Below are 20834 nucleotides of genomic sequence, written 5' to 3' on the forward strand. Positions count from 1 at the left end.
ATAGGGTCTACCAGTTCGATCTTGGATTTTTTCATGCTCAAACTTTTAACAGACTTTGCGGAAGTTTGGCCATCTGAGCGAAATTTTCCAGATTTTAGCGATTCTTTGCATGTGAATTCTAAACCTCACTAGTCACTAATTTTTCACTGGATTGGATGGAATTTGTCCTCAACATCTAAGAGACCCTGGAAAACTTGGCAAAATGTATTAATTTACATGGTTGTTGCTGAATGGTTACAGTAATCCAATTAAAAACAGGAAGTCATTTTTTTTTTTACAGAATTAAGAATCTGTCATTTTCAAAAATGTGCATCTCCACTAGTTTTCACTTTCTTGCAACCAAATTCTGGTTCTGTATGGTATCTAATGTAGTTCTGTCACATACAGCTGTTACTTGGTTCTGTATAAAGAACTGAGTGGCATGCCCAATCCATGACATGAACTGGGAAAAGTTCTGGATTTTGGGCGAGTGGGCATGGAACGACCCTATAGTTAAACAAAGCAAACATAATGCTTTTAATCCACATCAACTCTGTAACTTGTTTTCAATAAATAAATTGTGCTTGTATTTTAGCATCAATATTTGACAGGTTTTCACTCTGCCTCATTCAGTTTACCCTGAAATAAGTGAACACAGTTGCATGTTAGATGACTGTTATAATGAAACACAAGTCAAAATGAATATAAAATATATTTAATGGAAATACACGGACAACCAAAATATCTACTTATGTCTTACTCCTAAGGTTATCTCGAAATAAGTATCTCGTACAGAAAAATAATGTATGTTGTATTACAAAAGAGAAACGGGCACAATCTGCACTGTCCAAAGCAATGGAGCTCCCAGTGAATTCCAAAATTGGCAAGACACCCTGCCCAAGGTCATGGTAGTCGCTGCCAAAAATAGTTGACCGCGGTCACATCCCAAGTGCACCACTTTGTCGGCTGTTATCTTTGAACACTTTGATTCGACATGTATTCTTAAAGATGTGGCAAAATGGAGGGTCCAGAGGCCAGACAGAGTGAAAATCTATGTCCTGCGACACCTCTCGATCGTGTGTTCTTGAAGTAGTGGATTCTAAAAAGATTTCAAACTGTCTCACTGCCAAAAAGTTCCAATCAAGTGGAACTCGATGGCAAAGATGAGCCACAGTAAACCATTCAACAAACCATGTGCATTTTTGACTGTAATTCAAAGGTCCTAGTGTCCACTAATAGTTTACATTTAAAAACTATATAGTAAAAAGATTAAGTTGTGTTACGGAAAGGTAGGGAATATTAACTTGAACTCTGTATATTGAATGTACTGTAGGTGACCTGCAGTTGACCCTCACAGCACCAGCCTATCCTCTCCTCCCTCCTGGATGACCTGACCAATAGATGCCTGGCTCTGAGCTCTGATGAAACACTGCCTCTTGCACTCCATCAGCTGCTCCAGGTCGCGCCACATCTTCATTTGCTCCATGTTGGCGACGTGGCTCTCCCTCACCATCTTCTGCTTCTCACGCAGCTTCTGGAGTCCACAAAGGAAAACAATGATGATTAGTAAGAAAACATTTAAATTACAAACATGTTAGCAAAAAAACATATACTCCATCACATTACTGCTCACTTCCAGTTAGTGTCCCTGTTCACATGGACGTATTCTGAGACAACGGGCCCCTGGGTACAGACATACTAAAGGCTTCTCGACACCTTTATAAGACTACACCCAAATTGAAAGAGATAAGATGTCTCTTTGTAGTAGTTAGTTAGAAGTACACTTATCTTCTTTTGGTAGTTTTCTGCCTTTGTATTACCTGGTGTCTCTTTGCGGTGGTTTTGTGTATCCTCATAGTCATTATTCGCTCTTTGTCTTTGTTTGGTAATTTAATGCCTCTTTGCAGTTCTTGGGTCTTTGGGTAGTTTTATGCCCATTTGTAGTACTTGGTGTCTCTTTGTGGTGGTTCTGTTTCTCCTTGAAGTCATTCTTTGTCTCATTTTTGTAGTTGAATGTCTCTTTGTAGTAACTGGTCTCTTTTTCTAGTTGTTCTTTGTCTCCTTTTAGTAGCCTTATGCCTCTTTCCAGCAGATGGGTGTTCTTTTTGTGGTCATGTATTGTTTTTGTATAGTTGTATGATTGACTACCACTAGGAAATTTTAACAGTCCCTTCAGAAAGAAGCTCCTGCCCAAGGTGTCAGGGGGCCCCTGGGTCTGTGCCCACTAGGCCCACACAATAATCAATTCATGCCTGTCCACTGCATTTATCTTCAGGCAATGTTCTTGACAGAATAAAGGAATATTTCCAAGTATTGGCCTAAGGCATCTGCTAGGTAATTTTTTGAAAACACCTTTCTCACCTTGCCAAGTAACTCCTGTTCTGAGATGTTCTTCATGTACACTTCCCTACAAAAAAAAGAAGCAGAGGATGTAATTCAAAAACAAGCCATTGCGATTTCACGTGTTGATCTCGCCCAGTGTTTAAATAAAGGTGTGGTGTACCAACACATTTTGATATCACGAGGTGTGGTAATGAGTTTCTAATGACTCGCTGTGCTGTTTGAAAGAATAAAGGGGCAGCAGCTAAAACTGACTGTGGTGTAATAAGAGCCTCCTGAGGTGAAAGGGGTATTTATTATCCTGCGAGCAGCTGGCTGGCCTGGCTCAGCAAGCTCACCTGATGGCTTTCTTCCTCTCCTGTGGATCAGAGGACACGTAGGCCTTCATCTCTTCAGCTGCCCTCTGTATTTGCATCTCAACGATCTGTTGAGCACAGAGATGGGGTGATTGAGTTTATTGTCATACTGGCTGTTTGGGGGCAGGTCACATGCAAAATGCTGCAGACATTCAGTCGATTCCTGACAAGCGCCCCTGTGGCATCAATTCTTAATGTGACATATTTGGCTTGTAAAACAGTGATAGTGATGGGTTATACACCCACTGTGGCAAAAGTTATCTTTTTACAAACACTTGCCTCTGACATGGAGTTGATATAATGATAACGGTTTTCCTCCTGTGCGGTCTCCTCTCTCAATGCTTTCACCTCCTGTGATTGAAAAATACAGGCAAAGACACAATTACACAAAAACACACTGGATAAACACATATGAATCTTTTTAAAATTGTGGACTTGAATGAATGAAGGAAAGAACATTTTTTATTTTATTTCTGGCTACATTGATCTTGAGAAACAAAGATTATTTCACACAGATTATTTCACAGCCAATAACCAAAAGGAATAAGACTTATTTTTGCCTATCCTATATGACTTTAATCTAAAAGTTGTTCCCAACCTGCTCCAATTTCGACCTGTTGCTCTCCAAACCAGCAGTACAACTTTCGTACTGCGCCTTCTTTTCCTCATACTCCTGGCTTAGTTCCTGGTGAGACAGAAACCCAAACAGTCACACACAGGAACTGAATGACAAATGAGAATTGAGACACATGCATAGAATACACCATTTTCAACCGCCTTGTCATACTCTCAGTGCTGTTTCACATCAACATAGCATCACAGCTGGCATTTGAGCAGTTTAACTTACAACAGGCTCTTACAAAATCTATTTATGTCTTCCTGTTGCAGCTCTTCATTAGTGGACATTACCCAGTAAGATGGAAGAGCGATTCTGGGAACACGTGTAGGAAAATTTAATCCTCCGCTTTAGCTCAGCAGTGTGGGGGGCTTTCCCATTGTGCATTTTATTTATGGACTATGTAAATTATTTTTAATGGACCCTGTCCATGATAACACACAAACACAATACTAACTGGCCTGCAGGCAGAGAGTAAAGATCCCAGCATTTGTTTGAAAGTTTAGGACAGATTCATAGTTTATTATGTTTTTCTCATAAAAATGCATATATTTTTGCTCTGGGAAGAGAATTTGTGAGATATGAGAGCTGCATTTATGCACTGGAAAACAATCCTACATAATCCTATATACTGTGTGTTTTGTACCTTTAACATCAGACTAGTATCAATTTTAATAACAACCTTTATCATCTTATTGTCTGGATTGTTTTATTCCTGAGTTGTGTGTGAAAGAGCAACAAATCATTTGTAGTTGTTTTTGAAGGCAAATTTTCTGTACAACACTAATTGATAGGGTTTGAGATTCCTTTGAAGTAGAGGTTTGATAATGCAGGTGATACTCACCTGACACCGCTGTCTCAGTGTCCTCAGTTCTTTTATTATCGGTGCTAGAGCAGACTTCTTCTCCACTATCATGGAGTTTAATTTCTTCACCTGTTAAACCAAGGCAACGGCACACACTACATTCAAACTGAAACATCAACAACCATGTACAATGACAGAAAACAGTTTTTTTTATGCTCAAAGTTGCAGCTGTTTGCAGGTTATGAGACTGTGACTAATGATCTACAGAGATAATGAAGTCAGGCAGCATTATCAACAAGACAGAAGCAACCTGAGAAATCTAATCCACATTTCTCAACAGAGGAGTATGGAGAGTGTCGATAGTCATTAGTGCCAAAAACAGTTTGGTAAGTATTCATTAAAACGAAATAGATTTCAGCTTTATGGTTGCTCAGTGCCTTTCCAATTTCCACTGTTACTTTCAGGTCGGAGCTGGGGATGTTTGAAACCATCATTAGGAGTGGTCTGCAGTTTGCCAAATGTACAAGCTGCCAAAGTGATCAACAAACTGGCTGCAGCTTGGAGCACAGCCTAATCAGTTGCAACAGCTTCCTTCTGGGCCTTGACAAAAGAGGATGACAGTGTGATAAACAAAGTAGAAAAGGTTGAAAAGCTATGAGCTGTGCTGGGATAACCCACACAGGTGTTTTCACTTTTACTGATTAGAAATCTGCTGAAACTGTATTTGGGTGGAGTTGTACTGGGAAATACATGAATTGTCCCTGCTGAAAAAAACAGCATAGACCAGCACCAGAACCAGCACCAAAACACCAAAACACAAGCTGGTGACCAGTCACCAGCAAGACCAGCATATGTTGTGTTTTGGTGCTGGTCTCTGCTGTCTTTTTCAGCAGGGGTAGCATTTTAGCATGTGCTAAAACGCCTTTTTCGCAGACGATATTTGCACTTTTCAGTGCAGGAAAAGGACAGGCGTTGATAATTACTTTAAGTATGGCTCTGTTCTAACAGTAAGCCAGCTTGCTCAATATCTGGACCCAGATACCAAATCTGCAACATGGAGTTCACCCTTAATTCATTTGTGTCTTTCCTATGATGACATGTCGGAATGTTTGGCGAAGAAAAGGCCTTTTAGAATAATAATGGTGTAAATTAGTGTTCTTCAATCCTGGTCCCTGCATATTTTAGATGTTTCGTGATGACAAGCTGATCAAAACATGCAAGGAAGGGGGGCCCCAGGGATAGAGCTGAAGAAGAGTGATGGAGATACCACTCAAACACAGTGTAAACAGACAGGCCCATACAGTTCTGACAGGGGACATAGGTCTATTTAGCCAACCTAAGTGAAAACACATGTATAGGTGAGCCATGGCTGTATAAAGGCTGTTTTAACGTCAGTGGATAGATGGACATCATAAAGACAAACTGACAGTTCATGTGCAAAGAATCGAAATATTCATGTAAAGTACATGAAAATTTAACTTAAGACCAGTACTTGGTTAATTGTACTTCAGTTTATTTCATCACTGGTTGTCGAAACTTTTGACACAAAGATTTTTATGCTTGACTGCAAGTGAGAATAGGCCCCAAATATCGGTTTTCAGTCTCCTTGAAGCCACATCTGTCGACCTCTAATACATTGTACTGCAAGTAAGAGGAATCATATGCATTTTTAATTTTGAGGCGAACTGTCCCTTTAATACTACCAAAAGAAAACAAAAAAAGTCACATGTCTTTGACTGCACAATCAATGTTAGTATTCATCTAATACAAAAATATAAAGCTTTCTGTAATGCCTTCAAGAAAGATGTTCTGGTGTTGCAGATGGATTTTATACAATGCTTGTGTTTAAGTTACCATTTCAGACATGTCGTCCAGTGTGCGGCCCTTCTTCTCATCCAGCTCGCTCTTGATGGCCGACACTCTCTCCAGTTCCTCTTGAGTGTTACTGTAGCCAGAGATACCTTTCTCAGCTTCCACAGTTTGCTTGAAAGAAACACAACAGGGACAGACGGTAACTCATCCCTGCCTAAACAAATAAAATACAGGAATTAAATCAAACGGTCACACACACTTCAAGACATTCACTGGTCTAAGGGCCATCCCAAGTATCTAAATCAGTATCAGTCAGTGTGTTATCAAAGACTTCAGTGCATTCCTTTCTGAAAATGATACAAAAACGGATTCGAAACAAAGATTTCTATGCCTTACAAAACAAGTAACAGTAGGACAGCACATTTTGATGCAGTAACTGAGCTACCCACTCATCACATCAGTCATTTGACTTTCTCACCCTGTCAAGCACAAAAATGCAATAATACAGGAAGAACTTTCCAGCTGAAAAAAAATGAAAAGGCTCATAAGTAAAAAGAGGAGCCAACACATCACCAGCTAGGCATGTGATCAGAAGGGAAGCTTTCATTGCTTTAACAAATCCTTGTGTGGGATGCAGACAGACAGAGAAGGAGCAGCAGATGCAGCCATCAGAAATAGCAGCTCAGCCTGCGTCAGACTGCCTATCAACAAGTCAGGTGCTGAAACCGCACAGCAGTGTGAAGCCATTTCTAGGAAGCTTCTAACGCTTCACTGTTAACACGAACTGTGTGAATGGGGAGATCAAGTGAAAACAGCACATATGGAATGGCAGCATTAGTGCAGGGGAGGGAAACGGTATGAATGCTACGGAGCAAAGAGGACAGTGAGAGCAGGATTTCTGTCGTCTACATAGATTTGTCACATTTAAAGTGATGATTACTCATGCTACCTTTAAAGACTACCACCCAAGTAGCCATGTGCTGCTTGTACTTTAGCATCCCAAAGGAGTTCACAAGATTTAAAAGCAACAAGTAAATCTTATTGCTTTATATGTTGTCTGCTTTTCTTACATGAAAATAAAGTCAAGAGTTACCAGCTTCTGTTGGACCATCTCATGTCTCTCCCTGAGAATTTCCTCTGTCCGTTGCAGGACTCCGTATTCTGCTTTCAGCTCAGCGATTTCCTGACGTTTCTTCTTGTATACTGTCCCCTTGCTGCGCAATTTCACCACCAGACGTTTCAGCTTTGAAGAACAAAGAACACAATATTCGTTTTATTTAGTACTAAACAATGCTTTCAAATAACGCTAATGTTGCTCTATTACTGCTGAATCAGTAATGGAGCAACATTAGTGTTAATTTTGAGTTGTTCATCTGGCAACTTGACGATGACAAGACCAGTATTTATTCTGGTTTGGTCTCCACTATATTTGCTATGTTCACCAACTAGTCGCTAACTTTGACAACCTATCTCAGGTTGCTGGACAGGTAGTGTACAGAGTTTTTTATCAGTAAAAACAACTGTTTGTCCTGGAGAAAATGCTTAAAAGAACAGTGGCGATGAACCAAAATGGTAAAGCTGCAGTATGTAAAACACTGTAGATTTGAAGGGAACTGCAGTCTGTAATTGCAAGGGACCACTTTTACATACATTTAGTCATTTGATCTATTGTAAATATGAGATATAACAAATTTAGAAGGGCAGTATATTAAAATCCACGGTCAAAGCTTTCACGTTGCTCCAGTCCTGCCTGAACACACTGCGTCTCTGTCGTCCCTGGAGTCACAGTCCTCATCAGAGCTGTCATTTCCTGCTCATCTGGTTCCGGTTCTGTTGCCCATTTCTCTCTGAGCTCCCAGTCCGTACAGAGTCAGCTAGCAGGACTTCTAGCTGACTGCAGCTACAATTAGCAATTAGTGGTTACTCTGGTGATATGCTGCCCCGTTTGTTTAGCTTGTGAACTTAACAGGTGGCCAATTCTTACATATTGCCCCTTTATAAGAACAAATTACCATTTTTTATTTTAACACAAAGTTGATTCCAATTTCACATGTCTTCTACAAGCCCAAAATTGTGAATACTTCTTAGGGAGATACAATGAAAGAGGCATAGATATAGTTTATTTCTGATGACATGGTGTCCAGCACAGCTGAGCTACTATGAAAGGCCACAGGGGAAGACAATGGGCTGAGCCAGGGGAGGGAAGGGATTAGTGAACAGAAGTGACCGCTGGCCATGCCATGATCTGAAACAGTCACTCGATCCTTTCAGAGTCACAGCCAGCTATGCACAGCAAACAGCTTCATCTGGCAGCAGAACTGCTTTTAGTGGATGTTCCGTCACACACCCACCCCGAGTGTCTGTCGGGACACAATGAAACTCCTCCACAATGAAGAGCTGCTATAAATGAACATGGACACTAGAGAACAGCCCCAGAAATCACAGAATGTGCTTCATGTCCTGTGGGGATCCATGAAGCTGTGCGTTAGTGAGTGAGAGTGGGGTGTGTGTGTGTGTGTGTGTGTGTGTGTGAGTACATTTATTCTTTGTGTATTTTGGGACATCAAGGGCAGACTTGGCTGAGAGAGGAATTAGCACAGCAGAATAATTCTGCAAAGTGTTCCCGACAGCGTGTCCCCAAAACAACTGCTGTTAAAGTGGCCGACGGAGCAGTCATAACAGGACAATTGTCTCGGACATATAGTACATTCACATCAAAACACACTCGCATGCAGAGAAGTCAACAGAAACGTAAATCGTGCAATGGATACTCTGTGTGTAGAAAATGCTGTGCAGCAGTAGAGTACACTTTTAAAAACTGTTACAGTAAAGATCACAATATTCAAGAAAATTGGGCAAGTAAATCAGATAAGTGACGGTGTCTTGACTGCAGTAAGACTAAATTTAACCAGTGTGATGAGGCTGCTCGATAAAGTGGATCGTATTACCGGCCAGCCAATGATGGGCAGATGTAGTCATCCCTCTCACAGAGACCCTGCAGTTGGTGGGTGGCATGTGATGACACATAACCAGCAGAATGGAAAATACCTCTGATAAAGTGATCATCTTCACCGTGGCCCATGGCCCAAAACTATGGAGGAGTCTGATAAGCTACATTTGACAAAACATTTTCCATTAACTTCATTCATGTGCAGTCTCAAGGGGCCTCTTTGTCTCAACAAACAGCTCCCTCTTATCAGTTCAGTCAGACTTAAAGGTATGTCAGTCAGTCTCAAATTAATTGTAACATATTGGTATGATTGATGAGGAACATTGACAGAGTTCTGAATACATGTGAGCTTCTGCCTTAGGCTGTGTTCTGACCAAATTGAGGCATTTGGATTGGCATTGGCATTGAGGAGATTAGTACAGGGGTGTGCAACAGAGTGGGACGACACGACTGGCTCAGTTTGTAAACTCCGCCTAGATAGCGTCGGGTTTCCGGTTTCCAGTTCCTGGCATTAAAGCAAAAACTCTTCCTTACTCTTCCTTATCTTTGTAAGTAATTATCTGTTATCTCTGGATAATTTGTGGTTGTAATTCTTCTGGATCCTGCTGTAATAACAGATTCATATTGGGAAAATTGCCGCTTATAGATTTGTTGATATATTCATAACATTGTGAAGCTGTGTGGCATTCCTGTGGCAACATAAAATATGTAAAGGGATTATCACCGCAGCCTGACACAGGGTGGCATTTATCAAAAAAGATGATTTTGTTTAAACTTTTTGCTGAAGGCCTGCACTGCCACAGACTTTACACTACCCAATTTCAGATGAATGGTAGGACTAGTGTTTTTGCTGCAACACCTAACTTGTTCTGAATGACGCCTTATTCCATTAGTATTTATCACACTTTTACAAAATCTTGTAATATATTGCCCTGTCACAAAGAAGATATTGTTACTTCTTCCATTACATTGCTCAGGTGATTGCTATATCTTCCTTTCCTGGTAGGAGTAAACATGTTAAAAGTAATTTTTCCACTGATCATTCACTCGCTCCATCACTTGCCAGAATTATTTTTTTTTTCTGCTGCGAAAAACATCACCCTCATTAAGTTTTGTGCTGTTTAACCACCCAGACAATTTCACATAAAAATCTGATTTGTAGGAAGAATAAAATGCATCGTACAGACCAGAAATGGTTGTTCCTATTCTGTGTGCTTTGGTCTCTCTTGCTGTAAGTAATCATCCTGTTGTCTCTAAGTATTGATGATAAAGTGCTACATTTAGTATTATATATGGTTTTATGATGGCGCCGTCTGTTTCGCCACACAAAGGCAGGTCAGATGTCAAGGTCAGCATCAGAACAACCTCCTGGAACAGATCGCACATGCACGGTCCGCAGGGACTGACAACAGCCTCCCGGGACGAAGCTGGGAGAGAGCTGCTGTAATTTCAGATATGCTGAGATGCCGAAAGCCCGGCTCTCATCCCATGGATGTCAATGTGCGTCAAACACAATGGCTATAAAAATTCTAATCCACACAGAACATACGGTCACTGCACAACCCTCATATATCAACATCCCTCTGCCAATACAGAGCCGTTTATAGTCGGCAATACCTAGTGTAATATGCGCATAGGGAGAAGAACTTTTTTTAGTTTTTTTTTCTCCCTCTCCATAGTTCAGTTCTATTCGTCAACAATGTGACAGCTCAGAGTAACTGATGCCATGTGTCTGAAAGCACGTGTACATCCTCGTCAGGAGATATAAATAAAGACAAAGGTTTTATGCCCCATCTCCTTTCAATGTGTCCAGCTGACTTGAATTAGGAGATTGATTACACTAAAGGTTAGGGAAAAGGCCAACTTTCAGACAGTTTGTCTTGTACAGTTCCTTGTTCTGGATATTCTCTGTTGCGTTCTATTTATGGCTCTTCATGGGAATGTGGGGGAGAGTAAGGAAAAGGGATAAGTAACTTTAGACAGTGAGCTCGTCCGTGTTTGGATAAGAACAGAAATAGCCTCTTGTGTTTTCTGTGGTTTGCCAATCTACCAGTGCACACTTAGATAAAACTTGACTTTCTGTCGGTAATGCTGGCAGTTAGCTTAAACTTAAAGAATGAGGAAAAATGCTTCCTTTCTTGGCTATTGATGTAAAATTCTCAGAAACAAAGTGGGACATCTTCAGTGTCTTGCAACAGTGTACCTCATCACCCCGGATTATCTCTTCACCATCTGAGGCTTGTCCCTGGCTGGTCCTCTGCTTCAGCTCCCTCTCTGCGGCAGCCAGCTCCTCCCTCGCTTCTTGAAGCTCCTCTGCCTTCGATTCCTTCCTTCGACTGATGATGGAGGCCTGCAAGAGTCATATTGGGTTGAAGATACACACATCCGCTTCACATCACATACAAAATCTTAAAGACTCCCTACACTCATAAATATGTTTCATTGATTGTTACTTTGCTTGGATGTCTGAGCTTCACTGTGCAGTTTGACACCAGAGGGCTACTGAAGGGGGAAAGTTCCACCTTACATCTGACTTCCAACTCCTGGATGTATGAGCAGGGTTTGTGACATCCAAGCTAGTTCAGTTGTCAGATGTGGTCCAATATGCAACTTAAACAAGACTGATGTAAGAACCTGAAGCCTCCGATGCATGCAGACTGAGAACAGCCCTATCAGTGACGCAGGTACATTTAAAAATATTGTATATTATATATTTTTATTTTTGGTGTCTACTAGAAAATGTTTACATGCTTTAATGTAAAAAATTTTTAAAAAATCCCATAACCGCTGTAGCACCTCTATTCGCCCTCTATCTAAATGCTCAGTTTTAGTGCCTGTTACTTCCAAAAAAGCCTGGTCTGCTCTAACTGATCAGCTCTCATAGGCTACAGCAGGCATCGCCGCAAATTGTGGCTACTTAATGCATGTCAGTTGTGTCCAGCGCAACGCTTCTGGTAACTCGAGAAACACCATACAAACTAAACACTGTCAAGTTAAAATGAAGACAGATTCAGCATCGGCATGGCTTATTTTACACCTGAAATGTCTTCTAAAACACATTACGCCGAACAATTTTTGTAATACATATATGGAACGTTTCCAAATGTTGGTCCATGGTTTGAAACCCGGGAGCAGCGGCCCACGAGCGGCATTTGTCCAATAGGACGCCACAAGTACATCTATGTTGTCGGAGGTTGTTTTCGTCAAGTGTACAATGCTGGGAAGGAGTGGCCTCGCACCAAACAACGCCTGTATCTACGACTTTGCAGGTGTGTTTGCAACCAAGCTGTGCTGGGGACACTGGCGCTGACTAGGGGTCGACCAATATGGCTTTTCAGGACCAATCTCAGGGAGACTGAAAACCTATATTTAGGACAGATATTCATTTTGAGATACTTTACTTGTGTATTTCCATTTTCATCTACTTTATACTTCCTCTACACTACTTTTATTTGATAAATTTAGTTACTAGTTACTTTGCAGATTCAGATTATTCAGTTATTACAGGCCATTAATTGTGATCATATATTGTTTTGGGGGGGACTTTGTGTGAGAGGCCAAGTATTGCAAGTTTTAATTTTATTGGCAATCTCACAGAAATTACAGATACCCTTACTTGGGAAAAATACTGAGTATTGGCCCAGACAATCAGCCAGGGACGATAATCAGTCTACGCCTAGTTGCGACATCACAACTTATCAAGTCCTGATGGCTCAGTCTTGGGTGTTTTCATGCGTTCACAGTATTGTGCAGTATTGAATAGCCCCTACACCTGCTTCATAACCAAAAAAAGACAGGAAATCACTTTCTACAATAAGTGACCTTTTAAGGTTTCCTGTTGACATTCTGACCTATGGTTGCACTGTGGAGCTGGTTTTGTATGAGCAGGTCCCTGTTTCGTTTGTCTCATGCATGCACGCACGAGGACGTACACATGATACCCAGTCAATAGACTGCTAGCAGGCAAACATTGATGTAAAATGTGCTGGATTTAAAATCCTTTTTAAGAAAAACAGCCATGTAAATGTTTTATTAGAAAGAAACACACATATAAAAGTTCAAGGATGCACACAGGGTCTTGGTTCATAATAATGAGTGTAAACATAACAAAAAGAATATATTCAATAAAGTCATTACCTGTTGCCTGTAAAGGGTCAACTTGTCATCCATGGGGTCATTTCTCATCATCCTCTTGTCAACGAGCTGGTTCATCTGGGACATAACTTCTTTTATCTGTGAATGTGACAGTTACAGAACACATCAAAACTTAGCAGTATAAGGAGGTAAACAGACTTAACTCCACATCCTGATCCCAACCTTGCCCTGCAGCTCCTGGATATCAGCCTGGCCCATGGCAGGCTCTGACGCTATCTTCTGCAGGTTCTGCACTGTGCGCCTCATACTCTCCAGCTCTTTGGGGAGTTTCTCAGAGACCATGTAGGAGTTGATCTTGATCTCCTCTTCAAGCCTCTTCATTAAGCCTGAAAGAGACAGAGCTTTTAATTAAGCATTTTGAGCCTGAAACCCGCTCAGGGCAGCTCTGAAAATACTGAAAACTCACTAAGCTTATGAAAAACAAACCACTAATATCTTGTGTAAACTGCACTGGTATTGAAAGCATCTTTGAAAATGGTATTGTTGAAAGACAGTTATTTAACAACAGCACCCAAAATAACTTTTTCAGACACACAAAGTAATTGTGATAAGTGATTTTAATTGCTCCATCCTTGTCTGCATTACTAGGCCATTTTAGAAGCTGTGAATGTGTAAATCTCTCCTCTGGCTGAGAAGCACAATACCAGATGAGAACAAAAGGAGACAATTTCAACATCAGATAAGCTCCATTATAGCACTTCAAAGATCAGTACAATTAGTGGGTCTCAATAGATGAAAGCCTATAAGCTGAGAGAGCCCCCTAACGCTCTTCTGTGTCCTTGAACTACCCATCCAGCTGTGCCCTGCGGAGGCAACAGCAGGAAACGGGTACTCACTCTCTGGATTGGCATCTGCTGCTGCCAGTCGCAAATCCTTCAACTGCTGCTGCGATCTCTGCAGTCTCTGCTCTGCCTGGAACAGCTGAACACACGGAAATGATTACTGATACAGGTGATGTGGGAGCATCACCATTCAGTACCCCACTGATAATGAGTTTGATCAACATTCGGGCTGCAGCTAACGACTACTTTTATTAGGGGTTAATCTGCTGATTATTTTCTTGATAAACACATTAATTGTATTGTCAATAAAATGTCTGAAAATAGTGAACAAACAAACAGATCATGTTTTCCCAGTTTTCAAGATTACATTTTCCAATTTTTTGTTTTGTCCCAAAGGTATTCAATTTCAGAAGTTGGAAGCAGTGGGTTTTTCTGTGCTATTTTAGCTTAAAACAGGTTTTTCAGTAATTACCGGCATTTGTTGCAGAGTCATTGTCTTTCAGCCCTATTCAACATGTCTCAGCAAAGTATTTGAAAGCTGTCTGTTCACACAAGCTAGTTCTTTCCATGAAACATTACAATCTCTTTAAAAAACCTGTCACCGAAAAGGTTTAAAAATTTTAATAATATTGCAACAAAAGCTTTGAATTTGCAGAGGGTTAGAATTTATTTCTGTAATAATTAAACATCTTAGTTGTTGATGACTATATCTAACAAGGCTTTGTTTCCAGCATCGATTAAGCAGCCAATTATCTCAACAATGACTAAGGATTAATCAATTAATCATTAATTACTAATTAAATATTAAGGCCCTCTCGAGCCATTGTTAAGTTTGTCTGTTCCGGGCTACTGTAGAAACTAGCTGTGCAACACTGTGGACTCCACAAAATAGGACCTGCTGCCCCTGGAGACTAAAAGCCTGTTCTAATCTTAGGTAGCAAAAACACAATAATTCTTAGTTTCAGATGATTATACACTCATGAAAACATAATTATGAATGTTATTTCTGCCAATGCAACCCCACTAGATCATGCGCACTGCACCTTTATGAGTGGAAAGATGCCTGTTGCCACTTCAGGAGACAGAGCTGATATCCTCAAACAAGAAATTGTTTGATATTTGTTTCCCTACTTGTACTTTAAGTCTGTTTTGTGTCAAATAATATATTAATAGTTTCAGCCCTATATCAAATAAGAAACACGAAATGAAAGATCTTACAGTGTGAGGTGCTGAAATTGGATCTTGGCATAATGTTAAGGCTATAAATTGAAGAAAATTGACGAAAACTGCTTGAAAACTATGTGTTCCTTTTTTCTTTTCAGTCCTCCAAAGCACAGCAGATAGCATAATGTTAAACAAGTCTATGACGTCTGAGAGAATTACACCAAGGTGAGCAGATGTTATCATGGTTGTAAAGCATTTACCTGATTCTTCTGTTCTTGCTTCTGTTGAGTGAGTGACTCCTCTCTCTCCTTCTCCACTCGCAGCTGTCTGGCCTGTTCCAGCATCCGTTGATGGCTGGACACTGTCTCCACCTAGTGGAACCACAAAATAACATGACAGTAATGTCTGATTACAGGCTTCCACATATATAACCATGCACTTTTAACAGAGTCGGGTTTCACCTTTTGGCACAGCCTTCAAGTAAGGCCCATTAAATCAACACCTCATTCCCTGCCTTGTTAAGAAGGCAGGCTTGTCACCTGTCACAGAAGCTTAACATATATTTATCAGAGGTCATGTTTTCATTCCTCAGTGAATCCTAAAGATGCCCAGGCATTAGAAGAGCAAAGGGGCCTCTAGGAGAAGTCTGCCTTACCCTCTTCTTGAGCCTCTCCACACGTTTGATTAGCTGGTCTTTCTCCTCCTCCATCGCACCAATATCCTGTTGTTAAAGAAAACAGAGATGACTTTGATACACATTATACAGATGGTAAATTATTATATTACTCACACTATGGCTGGGCAACATGGCCTTAAAATAATATTGCAATAGTTTTAGCCTATATCTGACACAAAATATGTGTCTCCTTAAAAGCACCTCACCTTTAGGCACTGGTACTCAACAACATGGTAAATCTTGTTTATCTTTTCTAAATAATCATCATTAATGTGGATAATGGCAAGTAGGACAGTCTGATAAAAAAAGAAAGGATCCAGAAAACTCAGATGATATTGTCCCATATCACAATAACACCATATATTGCCAAACCTTAATTCATATAGGTAAATGTGCTACTATGCAGTTTCAGGGAATAAATTTTATTAAGAAGGGAAAGATCTGAATTTTTATTCCTACACAAAATTAAAAAAAAACAAACTTGTTTGGTTTGCTTGACTGAATAAACAAACCGACTTTAAAAGGACAACACAATTTATGAGGACCGTATTTTCCTCTGAGATCAACTTGTATATTCGCTAATGGGATTTTTTTTTAAAACGTTTGTATTATTACCTCATTATTATTGCTTTTATTAAAAAATGTGAGTTTCAATTTCTTGTCCAAAACTACACAGTTCTTCTTCAATACTATAAAATAATAATAATAATAATAATAATAATACGGGTCCATATGTTGCAGTTTATTACTGAGCAGAGCATAACATCAATAACTGTAAAGCGTCATCGAGTGTGTTTTACCCTTCTGATTTCTGCTGTGGAGAAGCCTGAAGTCCTCAGCAGCTCACACTCCTTGTGATAGATCTTAAAACTTGCCACCAGCTCTTCATACTGTGAACATACAAAAGTAATACATAGCATCATTTGCATTTAGGTTATTCGCAATTTCAAAAACTAGAAGATGAAACGTGTGCATTTAATATATTGACAACCTGGTGGTAGGTGTCAGTGATAACATCGTCCTGCAAAAACTCTGCCGGCACCTCCAGTTTGACTAGAAAGCGAGCCAGATAAGCCCTTTTCTTCAGTTCAGGGACCCTCTGCAGCAGCCAGTAGAGGATAGGGTGGACCACAGGCTTGCTGCCAATCACCAAGCCTTGTCTAAAGCTGCTCCTGCATGAGAGAAGGATCATGTATACATTCCTTGGACTGGACATAAAGACAAAAAACTACATCACTACATGAGGTGTGGGTATTTCATTCTTACTAACGTTAACGTTACTTACACATCAGATTGGTTTCCAGGAGGTTTGTATTTCAGCATCCCCAGCAGAGCACACATTCTCTTCACAGTTTGTTCAGGCATTTCCTCACGGATATCTATAGCTTGCTGAAGACAAGAGTAGCAGTAAATAACGAGTTAATAGCGGTATATGTCTTAGATTAACTGAAGAACTATACTAGTTAGCTCAAGTCTGCACAAAGCTAGTGTCCCACCTTTGGGTCTATTTCAGCCAGTACATCATTTAAAATCTGCAGCAGTTGCATCGGTTCAAGGGAGTCAAACGTGATGAGGTTGAAATTTTTCTTAAATGGGTCCTTGTTGAGTTGTTCGACGATGAATTTTAGCTGTTCGCTCATCTTGACCAATACGAAGCTTGCTTGCTGTCAGTGAGTCCCCTTCTTCGTAGCTAGCTAACGGTTAGCTAACTAACTTAGCTCTCCGTCGTCGGCTATCAAACAATCCAGCATACACAGAAACCTTCTATTGAGTCTACCCGACTCACTGCTGACGGTTGCAAACAGTTATTTACCAAATAAACAGATAAGTTGAACAGTTTTGTCAGACCGTGATATAAGCTACTAGCTCCTAGTTAGCGATCAGAGAGGCTGCAGCTGTCGTCAACAGTACCATGGAAACCACGGTGGCGTCGCGAGCTGGTTGCTAACAGGAAGTTCTTCTTCTTCTACTTCTTCTTCACATGTGATGTTTGTAAAGTTAGTAAATGTAAAACACTATATATAATAAAATAAATATGTTGTTACGACGTTTCGGTAAATATGATGTAGAACTGAACAAACAGAAATGTATGTAATCATTGCAGGACGAACAAAATCTATATAATTGTACGCATACATGTATTTTTTTTTTTTTTACATTCCCAAGTCAAATAAATCAATCAGTGAGAAATTGGAGGAATGTCACAAGGCTTGTGACATGGTTGTTTTTTTTTTGTAGAATGTGACGTGAAGTGCATGAAGCCCTAAGTGGCGGCATTGCAAGACGAAGAAGAAGAAGAAGAAGAAGACGTCTGAACTTTTGAACCGTCAGATGGCGACATTTTCACACGGTACGGCTTCAGGTTGCAACACAATGAACTTTGGTAGGATTAACTATCCAGAGTGCTCAGAAAATAACTGAAAAGACAAGAAAAGTGTGCTGTGTGAGGACGAGGCATAGTTAGGAATAAGGCTGGACACAAGCTAGCTGGTGTCGCTTATAAAACAATATAAATTAAGGATGAGTTTGGGCAACTAGCTAAATGATTGTTGTTTTTAACGCCGGGACCTCGTTTTCCTTCTTCCACCTGAACGGAAACAGCTAAAAGACAACAGCTTCCCGAAAAAGAGACGTTTTATGTCGTTTTATGCCGTTAGTCTCAGTTTATCTCCACTAACAGAGCCTCATGGTGTCTTTTAAGCTTAATTTCTGCGGAACATATGGTCTGGTATATTTCCATTTTGCCGTAATCAGCTTTACCTGGAATCTCTGTTTTTGGATCAGAAAAAACAGCCTTTTTTGATAAATTACTGTTGCTGTTTTTTGTTTTTTTTTATCTGTTTCGGAGTGTAAGCCTAAATCACATCCACGTAGCCCCTCCTCTTTCTGCTGACACTGCTGACGGAGAGCCAAAACACCAGAGAGCAGCGAGTCAGTCTGACAGCACACACAGAGGGAGACAGAGGATCTCCAGAGAAAACACGAGCACAAGAGCGAGAACCAGGATAAACTATAATTTCTTGGACCATATGAAGAGATTGGACCAGGGATCTTGCCTAAGTAGGATTTGCGTCTTGTGTGTGTGAGTAAAGACTTCAGACTACCAGGTTTTCTTACCCTGTAAAGTGGATCCTTCCTGTACTCTGAGGAACACTTTTCCTTTCTGTACTTAAGCGCTATGGGGGCTTTCAGTTGTAAACACCTAATTCCAGTTGATGCTTTAGACATGTATGTATGTATTGTTAGTTGATTGAGTAGTTTATGTCAGAGTAGTAACAATGGTTGAACCTGTGGGCTTTGTGGAGGCATGGAGAGCCCAGTTCCCAGAGTCTGACCCTCCTCCCATGGACCTGAACTCAATGGGGGATATTGAACAAGAGCTGGACAAATGCAAGGCATCTATCAGGCACTTGGAGAAGGAAGTGAACAAGGAGCGCTTTCGGATGATCTACCTGCAGACTCTGCTTGCAAAAGAGAGGAAGTCTTATGATGGGCAGCGATGGGGATTCAAAAGGATGCCCCAGATGAGTGACGGGGACAGCCAGAGTTCCCACACAGATGAGACATCAGTCGAGGAGCAGCAGCTGAGAGGGCCTGTCAAGACAGCCAGATGTCAACCACCACATCCTGAGGGAGAGGTGGATGGTGCATCCCCGGCCAAACAGAAGGGTGGGGTGTCACCCGTCCGCCAGGAGTCCGAGATTCCTGACTTCCCACTGGGAATGGGCTCGGTGGCAGCTTTGAGATCCAACTTTGAGCGCATCAGGAGAGCCAACTCTCACACAGGTGGAGATGGCAGAGGTTTATCCGTGATGGGCGGCCAGGAGAAACCATTCTATGTGAACGTGGAGTACCATCACGAGCGAGGGCTGGTCAAAGTGAATGACAGGGAGGTCTCAGACAAGATCAGCACCCTCGGCTGTCAGGCCATGCAGATGGAGCGCAAGAGGTCCCTGCACTCCCTCCCAGGGAACCTGTCAGCCGCCACAGGGGACATCAACAAGGCTGTTCAGAGAGGCCGATCCACTGAGGGGAGCTGCCGCTACAACGGGTCATATGATGACGCTGAGGCCAACCCACACTTCCTGAAAGACGGTGTGATCCGTTCTAGTGGGGGAAAGTCTGAGCGGCAGCCAGCAGAGTGCCAGCCTTACACCAGTGTGTATGTTGGGGGGATGATGGCTGAAGGAGACACTCGAGTTATCAACATTAGGGACCACAGCATAGAGGAGGATGCGCACCTCACCTGGCCAAGACGCTCCTACTCTCCTGGCAGCTTTGATGATGTAGGAGGAGGCTACACACCAGACTGCAGCTCCAATGAGAACTTAACATCCAGCGAGGAGGACTTCTCCTCAGGCCAGTCGAGCCATGTGTCCCCCAGCCCCACCGCCTATCAGATGTACAGGGAGAAAAGCCGCTCACCCTCCCAGCACTCCTTTGACAGCAGCAGTCCACCCACACCCCTGTCTCAGAAACGTCTGAAGCAGCAGGTGATGGTGTCTGAGGCCTCCATCATTGGGGTCCGTATAACGGGCCAGATCTGGCCCAGTGATGGGGACTCCACCACATCCAGCAGGACCTCTCATGACAACAGTCTTCAAGGAGATCTGGGTAGGTCCTCGATACACAATGCACAACACAGATGTTCCTTGAACATTTTTTTTTTTTTAGAATTAAAGACAGAAAATGATTCTAGTGCATAGAGACGATAAAGTACTAAAAAGCACATTAACGGCCCTCTCTAATCACTGTCTGAAAGATGTTTGCTCCCTAGCTGGACTTCATCCAGAATAAGTCACCAATGAGTAAAATGCACTTGCAATATTTTTAATGAAGTCCTCATACACTAAATCCATCTTAAAATGTTTTCTGGAGCCAGGATTATGGAGCACTTTATTATTTTAACACATTTCTTGTTGTGTTTTTTTGGGCTACAGCTGGTGGAGCTGAGCTGTTATGATTGAATTGGCCTACAAAAAAAGAGGCCAGGTTTGATAGAATTCATCTTCTCGTCTCGTTAATGAGAAATTTATTTTATCTCCTCGCCTTTGTTCATATTGAGTTTGTCAGGAATGTTGACCCATTCCAGTTGACACGATTAAGCTCTTAACAAAGAAGACTTAACAGGTTTTCACCAGGTTGGAACCTGTAAAAAGTCATGGAGATGGACTTTACATACATTGATTCTTAACAATA

General features: G+C 41.3%; 2 protein-coding genes across 2 annotated transcripts in view; one reads left to right on the top strand and one right to left on the bottom strand.

Moving 5' to 3' along the window:
• Window positions 1-678: 678 nt before the first annotated feature.
• Window positions 679-17572, bottom strand: ift81 (intraflagellar transport 81 homolog). The gene is made up of 18 exons (XM_030416961.1): window positions 17132-17572; window positions 16921-17024; window positions 16627-16807; window positions 16436-16525; window positions 15615-15680; window positions 15220-15330; window positions 13850-13934; window positions 13176-13339; window positions 12996-13091; window positions 11062-11208; window positions 7002-7151; window positions 5951-6079; window positions 4136-4225; window positions 3274-3360; window positions 2955-3026; window positions 2658-2743; window positions 2341-2386; window positions 679-1513 (listed from the first exon to the last, which is right to left on the bottom strand). The coding sequence occupies exons 1-18, from the start codon at window positions 17273-17275 to the stop codon at window positions 1331-1333; spliced, it is 2031 nt and encodes a 676-aa protein (XP_030272821.1). The 5' UTR covers window positions 17276-17572; the 3' UTR covers window positions 679-1330.
• Window positions 17573-18913: 1341 nt separating this feature from the next.
• Window positions 18914-20834, top strand: part of LOC115581672 (breakpoint cluster region protein) — a 34632-nt gene continuing 32711 nt past the window's right edge. The window contains exon 1 of the mRNA XM_030416958.1: window positions 18914-20249. Coding sequence (XP_030272818.1) covers window positions 18914-20249 — 1336 coding nt within the window. The remainder of the gene's footprint in view (window positions 20250-20834) is intronic.

Source organism: Sparus aurata, chromosome 5, assembly GCF_900880675.1.
Source record: "Sparus aurata chromosome 5, fSpaAur1.1, whole genome shotgun sequence".
NCBI lineage: Eukaryota > Metazoa > Chordata > Actinopteri > Spariformes > Sparidae > Sparus > Sparus aurata.

Excerpts from the sequence above, each read along its gene's own strand:
- ift81 (XM_030416961.1), bottom strand. The coding sequence starts at position 17,275 with ATGAGCGAACAGCTAAAATTCATCGTCGAACAACTCAACAAGGACCCA. Across the intron at positions 13,340-13,849 it reads AGCAGATGCCAATCCAGAGA|GCTTAATGAAGAGGCTTGAA; the intron begins GTGAGTACCCGT and ends TGTCTCTTTCAG. Across the intron at positions 3,361-4,135 it reads CACTGAGACAGCGGTGTCAG|GAACTAAGCCAGGAGTATGA; the intron begins GTGAGTATCACC and ends CTGTCTCACCAG.